Source organism: Gasterosteus aculeatus, chromosome 2 (genome assembly GCF_964276395.1).
Source record: "Gasterosteus aculeatus chromosome 2, fGasAcu3.hap1.1, whole genome shotgun sequence".
NCBI lineage: Eukaryota > Metazoa > Chordata > Actinopteri > Perciformes > Gasterosteidae > Gasterosteus > Gasterosteus aculeatus.
The window spans coordinates 17,431,328-17,451,753 of record NC_135689.1 but is presented as its reverse complement, the minus strand read 5'-3'; the positions used below and the strand labels follow the sequence as shown (position 1 = coordinate 17,451,753).

Here is a 20,426-nt window from a genome sequence, read left to right as displayed (position 1 = left end):
GGTTTATTGTAGTTATCATGTGAAGTACTTCATAACAACATCTGTAGCACACTGACGCCCGTCCCGTCCCAGGAATACTGCTTTTAAACGATACCACCGGCACCTCACTGCAGAGACCACTCGTCCAAACGCAAAGCCAGACCCCCAGTGTTTCGTTCCCAGGTGGCGCCCTGAGGGGACCGAGCAACATGGTGCCGGGGGTCCCCCTCGTCCGCCTCGTCCGCCTCCTCTGTTTTGTCGAGCAGTCCTGCCGGAACGTTGGAGAGATGGGCAGATGTTGGCTCTGATTGGACGGACCCGTCTTACTTGTGTTTACCTGAACCCGTGTAATCAGCCGGAGATTCTCCTCTGATTGAGCGACCGAGTCGTCTCTCTCTTACACGCTCATTCAGACTTTGGTTACGGGTGTGAGCGAAACAGCTGTGGTCGTGAACACACACACACACACACACGGGCATAGGAGGGAAGCAGATGGGGATGCGCTTCATTATAGCCGTACATATGAACCGGTGAATGGCTCAATGTTTTATCGTGTACTCTAACTGCTTATCTAGTCAGACATATGGTAACATGCTGCTATTATGCCATTTAGATGAGTGAAAAACAAGTTAAATGAGATCTTTTGCTTTGATTTCAATGGATTTTCACGCTTAATGCAGCGGTAAGTGTCTCACTGCATGAATTCAAAACCTGTTTTCTTTTTAATTGTATACATGTTCTGTTCAATTGTATGTACTTAAACAGACTATAAATACATAGAATAGCATACAAGAAAATGTGCATTGAAATGGAGGGTTGATAAAGGCACATGAAACTAAAGAGTAAATAAAGAGTCATAAAAGGTATTTTCCGCCCTGGCAAGCCTACGTGCACTTCCTCAGATCATACGCACTGTTCTATAAATGAGATCAGGGTTCTTTTAAGTCTACAACAACAACAATAACTAGTCCACTGGCTGTTTTCACATAAGTCAATATTTGAACGAGTCAAATTTGCCCACACACAATCTTAAAAGGGGCGTTTCCCAGGACTGTGGTCCTTGCACCAACATGAGATGCATTAACGCGCTTCAGACTGGAGGGGTTTGGTCCTCTTGAGGATCCACATCTGATATCTCTTGCTAAACAAGCAATTTTGATAATTGTTATCCTTGGGGGGGCTGTAAGACCAGAAGTGACACACTTCATGTGCCGATGGCAGAGATTACTTATGAGTGCCTCATGCACATGCACATTTATGGTGCATGTCGCATTGTTGTGATGTGATTCACCCCATTAGACCACATATTGGTTATCTAGAAGATACGGAAACGCATTCAAACTTAAGGGCGGGGCAGTGTCACACAAAACGGGGAGCGGTCAGAGCAAAAGTAATAGACGGAGAAGGACCAGAGGCCCTTATTGTCCTTCACCCCCCAGCCCCCTCCGCGTATAGCTGCCTTGCTGTAATTATCAGGCAGATTATTATTGAGTGCTAATTTATTGCCTCGCTGGGAGCGATGTGTTAAATAAACGCAGCCGAGTAAATAGAGATAAGGGACGAGAGGGAATGGGAGGACCGACTGCTGCTGCTGTCAGATGGCAACACAGCACACGCGGTGCCTCGGGGGGGGGGAAGAGGGGGGGGACGAGACGCACAAGTGTACGTTCCTCATCCCAGGCACACCTCCCCCCGGCGGCTCCGGGCCCATGTGTTGCGTCGGTGGACCGTGCCGACCTCGGATGCGCTCTTCACGTCCTCCTTCTGTACCGGATCAGGGGGCGGCGGCCCCCTCCGCTGCTGGTATCACTGTGGCGTCTAACCGGCGGACACACTCGCGACAGCTCAGACAGCCGCCATCTGTTGTCCCCACCAACCTCCCCACCAAAGAAGATGTTGTTACACTTTCAGTTCAAATGGTTCAACAATGGGATTTAAGGTTTTCACTCACCAGATTGTGGTCAGATGAGACTTTGATTTGCAGTTATTTCATTCATTGTACAGCTTTGATGCTGCTGATCTTATTTCTTTAATGATCGGAGAGTTGACGTAGAACAGAAGTCGCCCGTTGTCTTGAAAATATGTGTTAATGGGAAAGGATTTTTCTCTGCTTTCGTTCCTCGCCATCTGGGAGCGTTTCGGGCTTGTTGGCATCGAGGTCTGATCTCTTTATTGAAAATGACCTGACAATATGTTGATTTCATATGATTTTACTTTGCCTCAACTTCAACTCCCAGACGAATCCATTCCTTTTCTCCGGGTAGAAGTTTTCTGCTTAGGGTTACATACATAAAGCCTACTGCATTACAACCACTTACATATTTAACAACTTCCCTCATGTTTCTTTTAGTGCTCGGCAACGATTACAATATTCTATTGTTATACGCAAAATTCAATATTTAAAAGACGTGGATTGCTCACTGTCATTTTTTAAGTACTGCTATAAAAACTAAATTGCAATAACATTTGTATTGCACCCCCCTCCTATGACCCATGGTCCGTCTGCGTATTCAGAACCATGTTTTCTCACAAAAAAGAGTCTGCCTCATGGCACTGCTATTGGATTATCTTTAAAACACGAGTTTCTCCAGTTAACAAGCGGACCTGCGTAGAAAACGCACGCCTGCTGCATCTGTATTCTGCTGCGAGATTCCCCCAAGAGCGCACGTCTCACTTTAATAATTTGTGGTGTTTGTTTCATAGCTTTCTCTCCCGTTTCCCCCTCCTCATTTTTAGCTCATCTCCCCATCACTGTAAGTAGACGCTTCACACCTCTAGCTGTGTACTGAATGGGTTTGCATGCAGAAGGAGCCCCGAGCTGGAAGACGGCGAGATAATACGTTTGTAAGCTAATCTCCTGTATAGCTCACGGCGTACACGCCGTCGTTTCCCATCATGCACCTTCTTAATAACTGAAGATATTCTTCTACTTGTTTACTTTTCTTACACGTGTGTGCTTGTTTTTATGTCTTATTGTTGTCATCGGATCCATGTTAGAGGCATTTTAAGGTGCTCCAGAGGAGTATGAGTTGGACATCCTGCATGGCACCTGGAAGTAAAAAAAGAAAATAAAATGTCACCTCTTAAAACAGCTGGCCGACTTTTGGGCGACACTATTTTTAAAAATGTATTACATATAAAAGCACCGTGATTAATATATGAATAATTTCCCCTTGCTTTGTGGATCTCCATTAAATTAATATTTTGTATGCAAGCTCAAGGACTGAGGTGTGTATGAAGCTGCTGCTTCTTGGATGAAACCGTTTTTTTGCACTAGTGAAACCTTTACTGCTGCTGCACCTTTAGTAGGTTGGCTTTGGAATCCACGGTCGGATTAGTCATAGAACGTATGTACTTTTGTTAGTACCAGGATGATCATAAACAGCCAAGGACCAAAAGCTGTAAATAAACGCTCACACCGTACTTCATCACGCGGTTTATATTCTGCCGATTTTTGACGCAGTCGATGATTTAAGAGGTTTGGTTTCTTTTATGTGAAACAAGAATGCGAGTAGACCGCGTGCCCATAACGCACAGCACGTTGCCTGGCTGCAGCGCAGTGAAGGGTTTAGTTTTAACGTTCCAACAATCCAGCACCAGTAGTAAACCGCAGTCGATGAGCCGACATGCTAAGGACTGCTATTTGCTAATTTAGTGTAATTGTACTAATATTCAATCTGTTACGCATCCAAATGGCTCCAAGCTCAATAAAGCGCTACGAGGGATCCTCGGCACGACACACGCCGAGTGTGGAGTCAATCGAACGAGCGTCTCTTTGAGATGCACGAGGATCAAATGGACTGAAGGCATATTTCTGCTCATCAACAGAGCCCGGGTCCCCCACTGGTCACCCCCTTCACACCTGCACACACACCTGTCACTTTCTCTTACACCCACAACACAGTTGTGTAGAGTATGGTTATCTGTTCGTTGGTGCCCTTTATTTTTTTATTTGTTCATTTAAATTCCTTTTTATCCTTTTATTTTTAAATTGTTTATTCTATATCCCTCCCGCCTTATATTTTATTTTATACCGTAAAGTCAAATTGTAAATCTGTAAATTTGTCATGGCATTGTCTTACTGTCTGATGTTCGGCACCAACCGCCGAGTCAAATTCCAAGTATGCCTTACCTATTTTGTATATACTACTACTAATAATAATAAGAGCAATAATAATAATGATATTTGGTAATAAATAAATAAATTCCTGATTCCTGATATTTAGAGTTGGATGGCTCTGCTTTTCTCGTACTCGGCTGCAGGCGTTTTCAGTTTAAATGAAAGCGGAGACTGTTTTCGCTTCTTTTTTTTGCTGCATTAATGCGAAGCAGAATTACAGATGGACTCACACATTGATGAGGACAGAAAAGAACCGAACAAATAAATGACCAAGTTTCCCCAATAGAGAGACAGACTACGCAAACATTGGCGCGAGTCGGCACGTGAGCCTCAGCGCGTCACGGCTGGCCGGCTTTTATCCACCGCAGACCCGCGGGTCCCTGGAGGGAGACCAGAGGACTCCTCCGATTCACTCGCCGTTTCATCTCTGACTGCAAATTAAAACGCAGACACAGATCGCAAGGAGAGCGCTGTGTGTTTTCAAATTAAAATCCGTTTCTGCTTAATCCTCGCCAAAAGATTCTAGTCTAACGTTTTAAATGAACCTGAACAGCCTCCCACTCCCCACCCCTCCCATTGACGCGCACCAGCTGCGGCTCTCGCCATGCAGTGGGAGTATCTCTCACATCAGACCCCCCCCTCCCGCCTCTCTCCACGCTCTTTTGTCTCCCCTCAGTTAATGTCTGTTTATGGAATGCAGACGACGGACTCTGATTTGATTCGCCGTTCAGCGGCCCTGATAATTATGATGAATCTCTCCCCCCGCTGCGCGTACGTGCTCGGAGACGCTTCCCTCCCTGCGTCCACGATGCCGCCGCCGAAGTTCTCGGGCGCCCAATTCGGTCGCAGAAACACTGACTGGCAATAATTTATTTATTTTTCCCCCCGGTGTGGCAGAATGTGTGAGATTCAGTTCATTAGGGCGGTTCAGATCGCGTCTGACAGGCTGTCAATCTCCGAGGTGCTCTGCAGTTATTCTTCCTGCTTTTTACATGCTGTGACAAACGCACCCGTCTGCTGTCGGCTGCATCCGTAGCAACTAACGGGAAGGTTCCCCTACTGTTGATTCGTTTCAGCGCCACACGCTTTGGCGCAGTGCAGCAGGGCGCCGCTCTGAGGCAACCTCCACTGACGCGACCGCGCCAAGCACCCTTTTGTGCTGTCGTGGCAACGAGAGCGGACGACGTCGTCCACGCAGGCTTAAACGCCGGGGCACTCGCTTCGGTAAGGCGCGAGGGTTGAGTCGCCGGGTCGATGACCCCGTCGCCTCGGCCACGCCGCGGACAGCGCAGCGCGCGCGGCGGTTGTGCGAGTGCGTATTTTGAAACGGGGCAGACGCATCGGGCTGTGATTCGCGTGAACGCAGAAAACGCATGAAACCGCTGGCGTCGTGGTTCGTTGTGGGGAGTGTGTGAGTTTCTCAACTCGGGTTCGGGGCGTCGCGTGCGCTCATTGGGGGAACAGACGTGGTCACATGTAGGACTGACCTGTCGGTTAATGGTCTGTCAAGAATGTGCTTTGCCTGTTGTTACTTAAGGCGCATGTTTGGCGCTCTGAGAGGAGAGTGGGTGCGACTTGTTTGCAACGCTGTCGGCTCTCAGTAAATGCAACGTGTCGTCAAATGGAGACTTGAGACTTGAACCGGACACTTTGCTGAAGAAGGAAACCTCGTTCACTGTCCGTCTTTTAGAGATGGAAAAATATTGGCACATCGTACATTCTGGAGAAGGAAGAACATTTCAATTGCAGGAGAATTCTAAGCAGTGAGATACTGGTTGTTGTTATTCAAAGCATAGCAGAGCATTTTCCTCACTTTTATTATACTATTTCACATTCACAATCAACCACCCAACCACTATTTGGTCAAAAATGTCACTCCAGGTTTTCTTGAAAACAATGACCAAGCAAAATGTTACACTGACGTTTGAAGGTAACATGAGCATGTGAGCAGTACGTTGTCAGGAACACGTCACATTGTCTACAGTCGCACATCAACATTACTAATGTTATCTTGACTAAAAGGAGTTGGCCCAGTGTTGCATCAGCAACGTCAGACAGGTTCTCCTCATCAGGGTATACTGTGATCATCAATGTTACCTCTTGTTAGCTAGTCCGACCCAACAACAGTTGCTTGATTACTCAATTACAGGGGTTCCTCAGAAAAATGTTTGTAGTTTGAGAAACTACTGAAATTTCAGTGACACAAAATTCTTTTTCGGAATCGTTGTACACAATAACCTTATAATTTTGTTCTCTTTTACCTCTAAACAGTAATGCGATTCATTGAATTAAATGGCAGCGTTTGTATTTTGCTGTAATTAAAATCCTCACCATTAAGTAGCCCTAACCCAAACACGGATCCTTACTAAGTGTGCGCTCCTCTCTTGCTTTGCCCCCCCCCGCCCCCCCCCCCCTCTTCTCCTCCTCCTTTCTATACTATTTTATTCCAACTCCTCTAGTCTGCAGATGACATAAGTGTGATGGTAAGCTTCATCTTAACCTCTTCTTTCCATTGCTTCCATGTCCCCACTTTCTTAGTGTTGCGTGAATCTCAACAATCTCTCATACATTAGAATCTTTCCACTCCCGTCTGCCTCGTCATGTCTCCTGGTTTAATGCTCCCATCTGCCCGCCAATCCAAATAAGTCCATCCCTTCCTCCCACTGTTAACCTCTTATATTCCATATAGGTCAGTCCCACTTTCCCCCAATTTTCCATGTCCTTCATGCATATTCATCTTAAAATTTTCACAATGTTGCATAATGCGTAATGTCTGACACTGGCAGCATCCTGTGATCTGCGTCCATGGTCAATGTGGAAAATAACAACTGGAGAACTTTCCTTTTCAGAGATGTCAAACATACTTGTTCTCCCTTTTTAGGAGGATCATTTAGCTTCTGATTACAAATAGTCTCATGTGTTTCTGCTGATACTCAGGTAGACACTTTGTCCACCCATTCAATGAGTATATACCAACTCTCATTTCTGCTCATTTAGGTTTTTGCCAACATTCGCTTGAATGTGTCTTAATTGTGGCATCCAAAGCTAATTGCAATCGGGCTACTGTGTAATGATGGCGACCGGCCGAGCCACAGCGGCCCTTCCAGCTTCCTTCTTTTCTCTTTTCCCCGTACGTGTCGTTCTCTCCCTGCTAGTTTGTTCTAATGACTTTCACGTCAGTTCATTCAATGTTCAATGAAGCAAATTCTGTTTGCGGTCGCTAACAAGACAATAAGTGAAGTATTTGTGCCGTCGACTCTCGACCCCTTTTTGACAGAGGAGGTCAAGTAAAAGTGGAGCATATATTATGGCTAATGAGAAAAGAATACTTTTTATAATCCCTTTCTTACTTCCAGCTATAATATTTCCCTCTTAGTTCTCTCTGCGCCTTGTTTAGGCTCCTCCCCTTCATTTCTTTCTACAGCGTGGTTCGCCGGAACATGCTTTCTTTTTCTTTTTTGTTTTGTTATCTTCTGTTGGCATATGAGCCTGTTGTCAGCCTGCTTTCACACACCCATTTATGTGCATGTCTTTTTTTAGAGCGTCTGTGTCCGTCCATGTGTCCTGAGCCCCCCAAAAAGCTTTAAACATAGGGGGTAACACCGAACAGGGGTATTGACCAAGATGCATTTAAAATACCAACGTCACCAATACACCACATCCTTTATTAGTCCACCACTTTCTCGTAAGTAAACATTGTTAATCCTCCTCACAACTGTGTGTGTGTGTGTGTGTGTCCTCTCTTGCAGGCCGAGCAGCTACAGAAGAAAGATCTACGGCTGAAAGCATTGGAAGCCTTCTACAAGGAGCAGCTGGCACAGCTGGAGAAGAAGGTACAACATTTATATACACACACACACACACACGCACACGCAGGCGCTTTCCAAGACTTCATTGGAGACCTTTGCAGATTGCCAAAGTTGCTCGTACTGTACTATCCAAGCCTACAGACCTACACAATGTCTGTACACTTTGACAGACTTCACTTTTCGACATACAAATAAATAAATAAAGAGCCACCAAACAAACATTCACACTATTTTGCAGTACAGGCACAAAAAACAGGCACGCAGCACTCACACACAGCACTTGTGTTCACTCAGCCGCCACACAACGACAGGAAGTGGGTGAACAATACTGGTGTGTGTGTGTGTTGTAACTCTCATTGTGGCATCGCCCGTCTGACTCTGGTCCAGCACACCTGCAGAAGAGCAACACAAACCGTGAGGGGGGCGAGCGGGGGAAGGGGACGGCCACACTGAAGGGGTCCTTTGGATTACTCAAAGTGGGGCTGTACCGGGTACTCGCCCGTAATCGGTGGAGGCCAGCAGGGAAACACCTTGCAGCCACCTGAGCGAGCGGCCTCGCCGAATAAATCATTCCAACTTTTAAGTGTGGGCTATTTTTAGAACGAGCCGTCAGACCTCTGAAACTGTTACTGAATCTAAGGCTCCTTTGACAACAACATTATTTCCCCTGGCAGATCCCGGGAGTTGGTGGTCTGCCGCTGCCTCGGCCGGTTTGTTTGTAGCCAAGCAAAACCTTTCTAACCAATAAAAAGTTACACAAACTAAACTAAAGTGCAGAAGTGGTCGACCAGCAACTGTTAAACTTAAATACTTGCTTTGTCTTGTGGCTGAATACATTCTTACTATATATAGGAGGCTCAAAAATATATTTTGCCCAGCTTTAACACAGTGAGAATTTACCACGCTTTCTTCCCCTTTTTGTTTTTCCTTAATCCACTTCTTCTGTCTAACGGAAAGCTAAACTATAGCTGGCACGGGTGCACGAGAGCAGCAGAGAAGAGCAAATGTCATTCCAGAAGGACTGGGCCATTTTTTTTTTATTTAGCCAGCCCGAGCTCTCACGAGCCCTTCCATCCCCTTCCGTCTGCCTGCGTTTTTAGCCGGCAGAAAAAAGGTGTAGAAGCGGTCGAGTCTCCGCCTCACACGACGGACCTTTACGCGGGCTCTCTGGAGGAAGTGCTCGGATGCACAAGACCTTTTACTGGACGTTATGTGTGAAATCTGAGTATCAGGTACTGCTCCCCGTGGCAGAATAAAATCTGCCCCGCCATGGGACGGTTGTGAGTACCATTGCTGCAGAGTCGCGCCCTGTGGTTCATGTGTTCTTCTTCTCAGTGTAGACTTCTCTCTTATTGCGTCATTTGTTAATTCCTGAGGCTGCTGTAAAACCGAGTTTTGCATGAATGGTGTGCGTGTCAGTGGGGGTTGTGTGCAGCCTGGGCCATAAGCCACCATACGAGGATAGAGTTCCACCCTCCACGATTCCTTCGATGACGGGCAAGCACACACTGGGCTGACATCACCGTAGCATCAAATGTGCATTCAAATTCTACCTCCATGCATCGTCACTACCCACATTTGAAGCGCGCACACAGGCCTCGGTGTCAGATGCCTCTCTATTTGCGCTGCTCTCATTAGTAGCAGGTTGGGTTTGCAGAGGGAGCAGAAGACTGGCAGGCTGACATACGGGCGAACAAGCTGTGTTTGCCGTTGGGTTTAGGATGTTTGTCGATAGACCTCTGTTTGTGTGTGTTTTTCATGCACACTGTATAAGTAACTGGGGGTAATTTCATGCCGACTCAGTGTGTCTGTCAGACGCCACCAGAAGCCACATAATGCCTCAGTTTTTGCCCGCTCCAAGTGTTTGGGGCCGATCGGGGTTTTCGATTCTCCAAACTGAGCTCGGCTTACTGTATGTTGATGTTGTCCCGCCCTCGGCATTAACATATGAGCTGGTTAGGGATGTATCGAAATAACTTATGACACGTTTAGATGCAGTCCAGGGCTGCGCGGGATGTCGTTTAGAACAAGGCAAATGAACTTGAGCGTAAAGGGACGTGTTTACCGTCAATAACCTGCACTGTGGTTTACACCTGGCACAGCGTCACAGTGAACCAAAACTACGGTTTCTCCACCTCCCGATGGAGGAGGGGGGGGGGGGGCTCCGCGCAGCCGGCTTGGGAGATTCAACCCGGTGGGTCTGAGTTGCATTCCCTGTGAACGTCGGGACGGCCGATGAGTTGATGAGTCATATTAGAGCGATCCATCAAATGACATCAAAATGGATCTCCGATTTCTCAGCGTTTCCTGTCCCCCATGGTGAAAGCGGTAGTCTCATTTCTTTGAAGTGGGCGTATGTGGCTCCGGTTAATTTCAGAAGCACCTGAAACGATCTTCCTGATTCCTCGCGTCTCTTCCCCTCGCTGTCTGTCGCGCTCTCTCGCAGTTAGGTGTCGCTTGTGACGCTGGTGGAAATGCAGCGTACAGAAGGAGGTAATAATCCCCCTCCAGGCCTGACAGGTTGTTTGACACACTGTCAGCAGGGGAGCCCCACGTAGTGCACCGGAAATATCTGCCGCACACACACACACCAAATATTGCCAATGGCAGTAACTTTTTTTTCTGGTCAAAAGAGGAACGAGACTTATTTACAATACCATACACATAACAATGTAATAAGGTATACACACAGTGCCAACAAACCGTGTGCGTGTTCAAGGCCCTCAAGAACTCAAGAGAGTGTGTGTGTGTGTGTGTGTGTGTGTGTGTGTGTGTGTGTGTGTGTGTGTGTGTGTGTGTGTGTGTGTGTGTGTGTGTGTGTGTGTGTGTATATATTTTAGTACAGTTTTTCCGTTTAAAAAACTTTCTGCTGTGTTGCATTTCTCATGGAAATGAATACACCCCCTGTAGGCCGAGTCAAAGTTTAACGCTTTCATCCTGTGAAAAGCTGCCCGCTCAACGTGCTGCCTTGAATCTGCTTATTAGTTTAGCTTGTTAGCAATATTTTCACTCAGGCTGCTCCCGTCTGGAGATGAAGATATGAGTTTCCTAATAAGTTAACAATACTAAAGTGTGGCTTCTATTCTAAGTTGCCTCATTATTTTTGCCTTGGCAACAGAAAATGGACCTGTGTTCACTCCCCAACCGTGTTAAACAGTCAACAAGATCATTTAATTAAACCTCTCAAGGTGTGAAGATGAATATTCCTGAATTACTTTTAATATTCCTCAAAAGGACATTGCTTTTTGGCAGGAGAACGCATGTTTTATATTGTATTTCAACTTTTAATCTTTGATAAGTTCCAGGTGGTTGGGCTCAACAGCATCTGGGCAGATGACTAACTAATTAAACGTGATATACGTGAAATCGGTGCGTATCTATTGCCTCTCAACAGCGCGTAAAGTGCTGAGAGAGCAAACGGTGTCAATAACACCTAATTAAAAATGCAATTCATCGGAAAAGTTGAGGCAGGTTAACTTAGCATTGTATAAATACTGGTAAAAGAGAAAATGGCCAGTCGTTGCTCAAAGGCAAAGACATCTGCCGAGTATAAAACCGAGGCGCATAGAGCGCGCAGATTCCAGGCCCCCGGGACGTCGTTTTTACTGCACGTTGTGCCGTGGGGTCCCATCCAACGTTAAGTTAAGGATTAGCCGGCCAGGTGGTGTTGTGTGACCCCGCGATGGCCACGGGGAGTAAGACGTACACGGAGCAATGCTCAAACAGATGGATGTGTGTTCATCTGGGCCTCCGCAGTGTGACAGAAGACAAAGTTCACACACCAACACGGGTCAGAAGTCATTTCACTGTGTTCGGGGGAAACATCGCAGCCACTCACCGGTCAAACCAAGAGGTTGGAGGAGGATAGAAAACGAGAGAGAGATTTTTTCGGCCACCCACTTAAAAGGAAAAGATCTGGACTTTTATCTGCTTTGACAAGTGTCCGTATGTTTGCGTGCACCCGTAGGTCACGGCGCGTAATTCCAGTCCCGATAGCACAGCCCCCCCCCCCGTAGCTGCAGGGTCCGAGTCAGCCTGTGTAGACAGCTGGGGCGAACGGCTGCAATCATCGCCTTTAAGAGGGAGCAACAATCCGGGCTGATGGCGGTGAAGCACAGCTGTTGCCGCCTTTTCACGCCTAACGAGCTTGTTCACTTCTTTTTTATTTTATTTTTTTTTCTCGACTCAAACGCAAGTGTGGTAACATTTTGCAAGTCTCAACGGCCTCTTGATAAATCCCCCCCCCCCCAAACCCCCGCTGTTACCAAAGCGACGGTAATAATAGTTGTTTCTCCGTAGTGGCGCCATTGTTCGTTCTTTTTTTTCCCTTTTCTGCCACGCGCAGGGGTTTTCTCCCTGGGGACTGAGAGGGGACATAATGAAGGAAACCGGCACTTAGAGGCTGCAGGTGGCCAAATAGTCAACGCCTCTGGAATTGAGTGGCGGCGGTTCAGCAGAACCAAACGCCGACAATCAGTCGATCCGCGTGGCGTATAAATGTGTAGATATTGTCCTTAAGCGGGATACTTCAACCCTTATCTTCGTCACACGTGGCAAAATGGAGTAGATAAGCGCCGCAGCGCGGGAAGGATAATACGTTTGAAGATTCGGGAAGAGTAGAGAAAAAAAGAAGAAGGCTGGGGGATGGAGGAAGATGAATACGCTGATATGTTGTGTTATCCATAGTCAACATTATTAATGTCCTCCTTTTCCTCATCCTCTCCTGCAGCCTATTGTTGATTTTGATGTTCAGCTTTGAAACAATACACCGTTACCTGTTTGTTTGTATATATGTAAAAAAGGAGAATTTTCCCTGGGCTTTGAGCTGAAGTTCCCCCAACGCTTATGGATGTTTTCCTGTTTATCGTTTGCTGTATTACAAGGAGCAGCTGCTTTCATCTCGTGTTCGTTTGTTTAATAGCGAATCTGTACATTTCCATTTACTCACCTACTGATTTATTCGTTCAATTCGATACGGAACAGTCTTTGTCCCTCCCTGCCTTGTTTCAACACGAGCGCCACGTGCTCCAGCATTGATCACATGTCTCACGTTCTACGCTGATTGATGCCATCTCACCGCTGCAGGTGAACAACGGATCAAGATGCCACAAATAGCCCCAGATGTGCGTCGCTCTGCCGTTGCCGTAGAACCTCGCCGGTGCGAAAAGAGCGCCACTCCTTAGCAATTCTTTTTGCTGGGAGCTCTGACAGGTCTAATAAGTGGCGGAGCAGGCGGATGCATTGATATGCAAATGTGTGATCAGGCCCACGTCCGTGTTCATTCGTCAAAAGCAATGATGAGGGTGCGCTCGTGCACATGTTTCAGACGCTTTCAGCCTTCCTTCCCTCAGCACCCCGTGAAGATTGCCCGGCCACGCCGGCGGCTTCGCCCACCTTGTGGTGCCGCAGGTGGGAGGTTCATCCAAACGGGTTGTTGGTGTGGCGAAGGCGTTGTTCAGGTGGGGCGCGCCGCCACGCCGCTCCTGTCTGATGACTCCGGGCTGCTACAACATAACCGCACACGCATGATGGAGGTGCGTTACAACGTCGTAGCGTGGCGTTTTTTATGCCGGAGCCATTTCCATTCTTTCACCACCTTTTTGAAATCATTTCCCGCTGTTCTAGTGTTGTTCTTGAAATTCCCTTTTGAAGCCCCTCCAAAGTGCCACTTCGTGAAATAATTTACCCGTTTGCAAGGGAAATACAGCGGAATCAAGACGGCATCCAGTCCCCCCCCCTCCTCTGATCTATATTCACAGAACCCCTTCACCAAAACAGCGCCGCGCTCAAGACCCGCCACTGTGCGGCGGACCCACGTTATTAAAATGTAAATGCTCTTTCTTCATGTTTCCTTTCTTCTGCTTAAGCGAGTGCACGTCTTATCAGCGGTGGGCACGTCCGGCATTTGGACCGAACGGTGCCTTTTATCGGTCTAAAGAAAACCACACTTAAAGTCGTCCCGTTTTTTTACTACTGCAGTCACAATCCACTTTGTGGCTCAAAGTTGGCTTCGCCGTGTGGTACAACTGTGCATGTTAGTCACTCATTATCGTTAATAATTCAGATATCATGGCTGCGAACGCAGGCAGTCACCTGCCAGGCGTGTTTGCCCGCTCTGAGAGGAACGCTTTGTGAAATTTAAATTGTCCATCAGGCGCCATACGTAGCTTTGTGACGCGTAATAACTTTCAAATACATTCAGATTTAACAGCCACTTTATGTGCAGTGCTGTGTATATATGTCACGGGCAGAACTCCCTTTGTACCGTCCAAACCTTTCTACATAATAATTACACAGAGCTCAATCCCGGCTCTCGTACTCAAACACCAATCTCTCTCTCTCTCTCTCTCTCTCTCTCTCTCTCTCTCTCTCTCTCTCTCTCTCTCTCTCTCTCTCTCTCTCTCTTTATTCTCCTCCTTTTGCCTTCTGCTGCCTCTATAAAAAAACAAAAATTCTCCCCTTATCTTCCTTCTAGCTTTTCCCTTCTTTCCCTCCCCAGTCATCCTTCCATCCCCAGCTGGTGCAGTTTGCCAGTTAAATATTTGGGATTGGGGTGGGTGGGTTCTGGGTGCTGGGAGCTCAAAGCCAGGAGGATCAACAGAGGAAGGGCTGCAGTTGTTGCGGATTAGCTGCTTGTTTTATCATAATACCACTGCCTGCCTGCTCGGCGTTGGGGGGGGGGGCTCACCGGGCAAGCTACAGAAGTCAGAAATCACGATTCTTTAAAAAGAGTAATGCTCCTCATTACCGGCGAGCCTTAGTTTCGCTAGAAGGGGCCGGAATCTCAAAGCTTTCCTGGGGAGGAAATGACAACGCGGCGTTTCCTCCCTGCTGTGAGCGCTGGAAGAGTGTCAGGGAAGTGTGGCGTTCACCGTAGGGCGAAAGTAATGTTTTTAAAGGGGAGGGAGTTTATGAACTCCGTAAAGAGGTTTATCACGTCAAGACCGAGAGGCAGTAAATGGAAATACGCGGAGGAGAGGAAGCTGACGCAGAGGAAGATGAAGAAATGAACTGCGAGACAGAACATGTTTGTTCTAGTACAGCAGGGTAGTTTGAGTTTAGATTTGTAGGAGTCACAGATGGTCGGGATTCAAAAAAAGTAGTGTTGTGATTTATTGGTGGTATTTGTGTCTTTGTAGAACAGAATTAAATCCACTTCCACTTAGCGTTAGGGATAGAAATATAGTAAAAAATTAGCCTTAAATGCACAGCTGGAGGAATAATAGCTGTTTTATTTCAACTTGTACAAAAACCAAAACATTTAAAGAGAAAATCGAAGAAAACAAGTTCAAAATCCAGCACTTTCCTCATATTTTGTACCAATGTTATTTCAAATATTGGACGGATTGCTCCAAAATATGAATGTGTCTCAATATAATTTATTTAGAAAGGGATTGTATCCTATATTTTTTTATTTTTCTATTTTGAGTGCTATTTTCATGGAAAGTTCAAATGTTCTTGCATTCTAACCTAATTGGACAGTTAACACAAATGTTTCTTTCAGGGAAAAAAACAATCAAAGTTTGTTAGATACATTAAATTATTTCACAAGGTACCAGACCTGCAAATTCAAAAATCGAAATAATTTTCCACAACAAACAAACATTGTCACGGTTGTTCCTCCGGGTCCTTTTTATTTTGACTTGATACAAATTGCTGTAGCTTAATGCCTTCTTCACTGGTTCCCCACCAGAACATTTCTTGCTATTCTGTGTTTCTCACATTGTGTGTGTGTGTGTCAGACGGTTTTTACACCCTTTACATCTCATTTCTTGAATTTACGGACACGCAAGCGGACAAACTGGTGTTCCAAATAAAGTTGCAACCAAAAATCTGATGCTTTAAGCTGAAACTAGAAATAAAAGCTACAAATACAAAAATGCCTCAATTTCAATTACCAAAACTATGATTGGCCCAGACCAAACGCTGCTGTGCTAATGCTGTGTGTCGATGTCGTCCTGTGTTGCCCTTTTAGAATTTGGAGCGATACGAACAGAGCAAGGACGAATTCCACCGAGCGGCCTCCAAGACGGAAACGAGCGTGAGGTGAGCGACACAAACACACATTCACCAACTCATTTGCAGTTCCAAAAGTAAGCCGATATTATTCCCTGTAGCCACCGACACGCACGTACGTGAGCGTACCCACAGCAGACTAATGAGCAGTGATAGATGGTGATCTGCTCTGTTTTTTCTACATATTTAACCAGGAACATACTGACATTCTCTGAAGCACACCCGACTAATGTGATAAGTGTTTTAATTGGCTCCTTTCATTAAGCCAAATCTCACCATACCCTGCTTCCCCGTCCTCGCAGTAATGAGCCGCAGTCAGTGGAAAGGGAGCTAATTATTGTCCCTGCAGCCTGTAACGCACCCGGGCCTCGACTCCCCGGCGCTGGTGGGGGTTTTCAAATAACAAGAACCACGGCAGTGTTTACGGACGACGACATAACGTAAGCGCTTGTTTATTCGTCCTCGGGCTTGTAGAGCTCTTAGGTCAGGGGTCGCGCCGTGTCACGCTGTGCTGACCGGCCTCTCCCTTCTGCATGCACTCATTCTCATTCCTGAATGAAACATCAAGATGCTGTCCGGGCTTCATCCTGCTCACCAAATGGTTGAGATAATCTGCCTGCACTGTTGGCTCGTGTGCAAACCCGTCTGATCGCCGGACAGTTTGTGTTTCCTGGCTCGTCAGGCTTCTTTGCGTTTCCATTTCCCCCCAAAACTACGAAACTCTTTGGCCAATAAAAAAAAAACTACGAAATGTACGTTTAAATGGAGATTTTATGCCCCTGAGGTTCGATTATCTGAACAAATTACAAATAACACTTTTTACTTGTTTTTACTGTAGTCTGTAACTCTCATCAATGAACCTTAATCGCTCCATTTAAGAGCCACTTGCGTGTTCTGGTCTGCTTCGAATAGCTGACTGCGACCTTGGGGTCGCCCCACTGATACTCACTCATACGCAGCGCTTTTTGTGCCAACCGTGTAGTTAACACACCCGCTCCGTGTTCATCTGAAGGGACTGAACGTGGTGATCAGCAGTTTAGGAAAATAAGACGCCCGCTACAAGGCGATTTAAAGCAATGCCTACAAGCAGGTGATCTTACCTCTGGGAACACTGTACAGTAATACTGATAATCCTCTTCTCCTTTGTGTGTGTGTGTGTGTGTGTAAAGATAACACCATCTTAGCTCCCTGTATGGCGCGATGTGTGGTGACAATTATATACTGCTTTTGCAGGCTTTGCGGCCTGGATTAGTCCCTTATTCATTCTGTAATCTAGTCTGAGCCCCAACCGGCGGGGGAATTCGGTAGTGTCACTTAAATGAAATAAGACGTGAGAAACAGATTGGATGCATTTCAGGCGTACCTGAATACTTCAGTGGCTACAGCAGCTGCTCTTCAAAAGAACAGAGCCGTTGTTAATTTGTTAAGAGTAACCGCTTTGCATTGAATAAAACCACCTGCTATAGCCAACCACATCTTAAGGCCTCTCGTCCCATGATCAGTTCAGCCGGTAGATTTCTGACTTACTTAAACAGTGGGCAGCCTCACTATGAACATGCTTTTTGCAACGCATGTTCATTATTTAATTATTTTGCAATGATTCAAGATGGTCTCTACCGTGCTTTCTGTCACCTCGGAGAGCAGCGCTCCAAAAGCAATAGATGCAGAATACTTAAGGTGAGTGCAGTAGATGAGTTGTAGCAGATATCTTTATTTTTGTCTGCTTTAAAAACGTACAGAAATGGGCTGAGCCTCTTCTGTGTCCTCTGTCATCAGTCTGTTGATCGTCTTGAATGAATTAAATTTAGTATGCAGAGGTGAGTACAGTGTTAGTAACAGATCCCGGACATTTGGAGTCATTCACCGTGCATATTTAAAAACAACTGCCACTGCCATGTTTTGACATTTTCAGATGACATACATGTTGCAAAACAGACGGTTTGATGTTGCGAATTGTGTAGTTTCTCTCGATGCGGAGCTGTAGAACCAAGCTACTGTAAAATGTGCTGTGTGTACGTGTGCGTGCGCACGTTAATCCACAGCTTAACCCTTGGAGCCAAAAGGGGACTCTGGGGTTTTATGGGACCAGTATGTCCAAGTCCCATCTGTGTGTGTTTGAGAGAGAAGCTCAATAACTTCTCTTCCTCTCTCAATGTGAATGACACAATTTGTTTTGCTAAAATTATGCCGTAAAGTCCCATGATCAACAAATTGTGCAGATTCACAAATAAACAATGATAAAGATGAGAAACGCCAGAGAAGAGAAGAAGAACCTCCTCTATTGTAATGAAGGCATACTTAGCGTTTGATTCCTTCCAGCGCCTCATTAGGTTGCAAGGCTTTGGTCCCCAATTGAGCCCCTTAAGTCCAAGTGAAGCGTCAAAGCGCCATTCAGGCTTCTGGTGAAATTCGTTAAGAAAACAGGTCTGAGTGATTTGATTTCAAACCGGTCCAATAGGGCCAATATACCGGAGTGCAGCATTAGCAGTGGACTCCAGCGCCAAGCCTTTGTGTAAACGGCCGACGGATTGATTGCTTCGCCTAACTGATTTCTCCTTTCCCAACGGCCCTTCTGCTAACTTGCCAGGCTCTTGCCTGGCTGCGAGGTCACAGGTACAGCTTACAGTTGTCTTTTCAGTCCAGCTGTATTTTGCGTGTGAGGGACGGAGGGAGACAGCCCTCGTCTTCACAGTTGAAAGTAATGCAACAAGAGCGGAAGACGGACAGGGCAGAAGACCACGTCGAGCCACTGCCAAAGGCCTTCTAACAAGCCGGCTGTCTGTTACAGTCCTAGTCGAACCAGCCTTAATAGCCGGCCTTCGTCAGATCCTTCCAGCCCGCATCAGATGATACTGGCCTGCGGACATCACTCAGCGATACGGCTGCAACTATTGGCAAGCGCACAGTGTCAAAGGGAAAAACATCGTTATGAGGAACTGTTTGAGGACCCTTTTCGCTACAATAAATACATATAAAGTGAACCCCTGAGATGCTGCACATTGCGTATTTGGTCCACAATGTGCCCCGTTTACACATCAAAGACAAACCCTTGACAGAAACCCCTTTTAAGGTGATGGAAATGTTGGGCCGTCTCAATTATATATAATACTTAAAATTTAAGGCCGAGCAGCGGGCGCCCGGACCATTTGTTGCACGTCACGGGGCGGCTGTCCTAAAATCATTATGCCGGAGGTTCAATTTCACGTGTGCAGCTCTACATACGCAGCGGCTGCATTGATTAAAAGAAACGAACGAGGCGTTGGGAGAATCAAAGCACCCTACATGCACCTCGGTGTTTACAAGAGACACACGCACACACAGAGAAGTCTGAGCGCAGAGAGGAGTCTCCACCTGGCTGTGATGGGTTTGGAGGGATGAGGGGGTGCGAGTGAAGGAGTGTGCAGGAACTAAATAGGGGAGCGCAGGATGTGTGCCCTCAGTCAATTGAAAAGCTGTCAGGGTGCAGGTGCATACAAGCCACGAGCCAGAGATAAGAGGCTCTCTGGCTGTTTTCCTCTCCACCTCTCCTGCCCTCCTGCTCCCTTGTTATCGTGTCTCTTTTTCCCTTTACTTCACCGACGCCGCGTTATTAATCAAGCTGGTAATGGTGGAGCGGCGCGCTCAGGAGCCCCGACCCTCCGAAAACGTCTGACGCCATGTTCTTTTCTCAATAGATAAGGATGGATGTGTTTACCTCGCTGCAAAGCTTTCTCCTCCCCACCAGCGATTAAGCGCTCTGTCCTCATAGGACCGTTACCATTTTAAGCAAATTAGTGGAGCGTTGCAATAAAGAATGCCAAAAATGTACATATCCAAAAGCTGTATTCCAGCTAATGGGAAAGCTTTAAATATAGTGATGATTTTGTGTTTTTGAACAGAACCACGTTCGCTGTCTCCACCTTCCTCCACTCTTTATGCCGACTGGCAGTTATGAAGCCAGTGGACAGTTACTGTATTTGTGGTCTTATTCTTGCCATCTATATTGTGTTGGAAAAAAAATAAATAATGGCTCCTGAACTCATGAAATGCTGAACTTTTTTCCAATGAGTTTTTAGTTTTTCAAGTAATAGTCAAGTCTTTTACCGCAAAGAGAACCACCAGGACTACAAGAGCAGAGGGCAGACAAATATACACACAGGTTTAATTATAGTTGACACGTGCATTTGCTCACTTTGTCATCATTTATTTGTCAGATTTTGATGCATTTTCCTTCATTTGATAAAATCAATAAACAAAACAAACACCGCTGCCTCAGATGCGTCTCAGCAGAGAAATGTTGTTCAATCAGACACGAAACCCCAAAACGACGGCCGGTGCGTTGCCGCCGGAGACCCGACGACCGTCCGAGTCAACTGCGGTCCAATTTGGACCCGTCGGCTTCAATGAGCTTTGAATAACCCAGTGAATGGCGCTCTGCGGGGTGGAGGTCTAGGCGCCGTGCGGACCTGCTCATCCCGTACCATTACATTGGGTGAGGGGGGGCTCGGCGTGCACACACACAA

At 46.5% G+C, this 20,426-nt stretch overlaps 1 protein-coding gene across 2 annotated transcripts in view; it reads left to right on the top strand.

The window, feature by feature from the left end:
* The window catches only part of LOC120829428 (MICOS complex subunit mic25a), a 49,040-nt gene that overhangs the window by 10,483 nt on the left and 18,131 nt on the right, over positions 1-20,426 (top strand). Inside the window, exons 5-7 of one of the 2 annotated variants that reach the window (XM_078085522.1) lie at positions 6,559-6,582; positions 7,849-7,932; positions 15,884-15,954. In XM_078085522.1, the coding sequence (XP_077941648.1) occupies positions 6,559-6,582; positions 7,849-7,932; positions 15,884-15,954 (179 nt within the window). The remainder of the gene's footprint in view (positions 1-6,558; positions 6,583-7,848; positions 7,933-15,883; positions 15,955-20,426) is intronic. The other variant, XM_040193507.2, reaches the window with a different exon arrangement.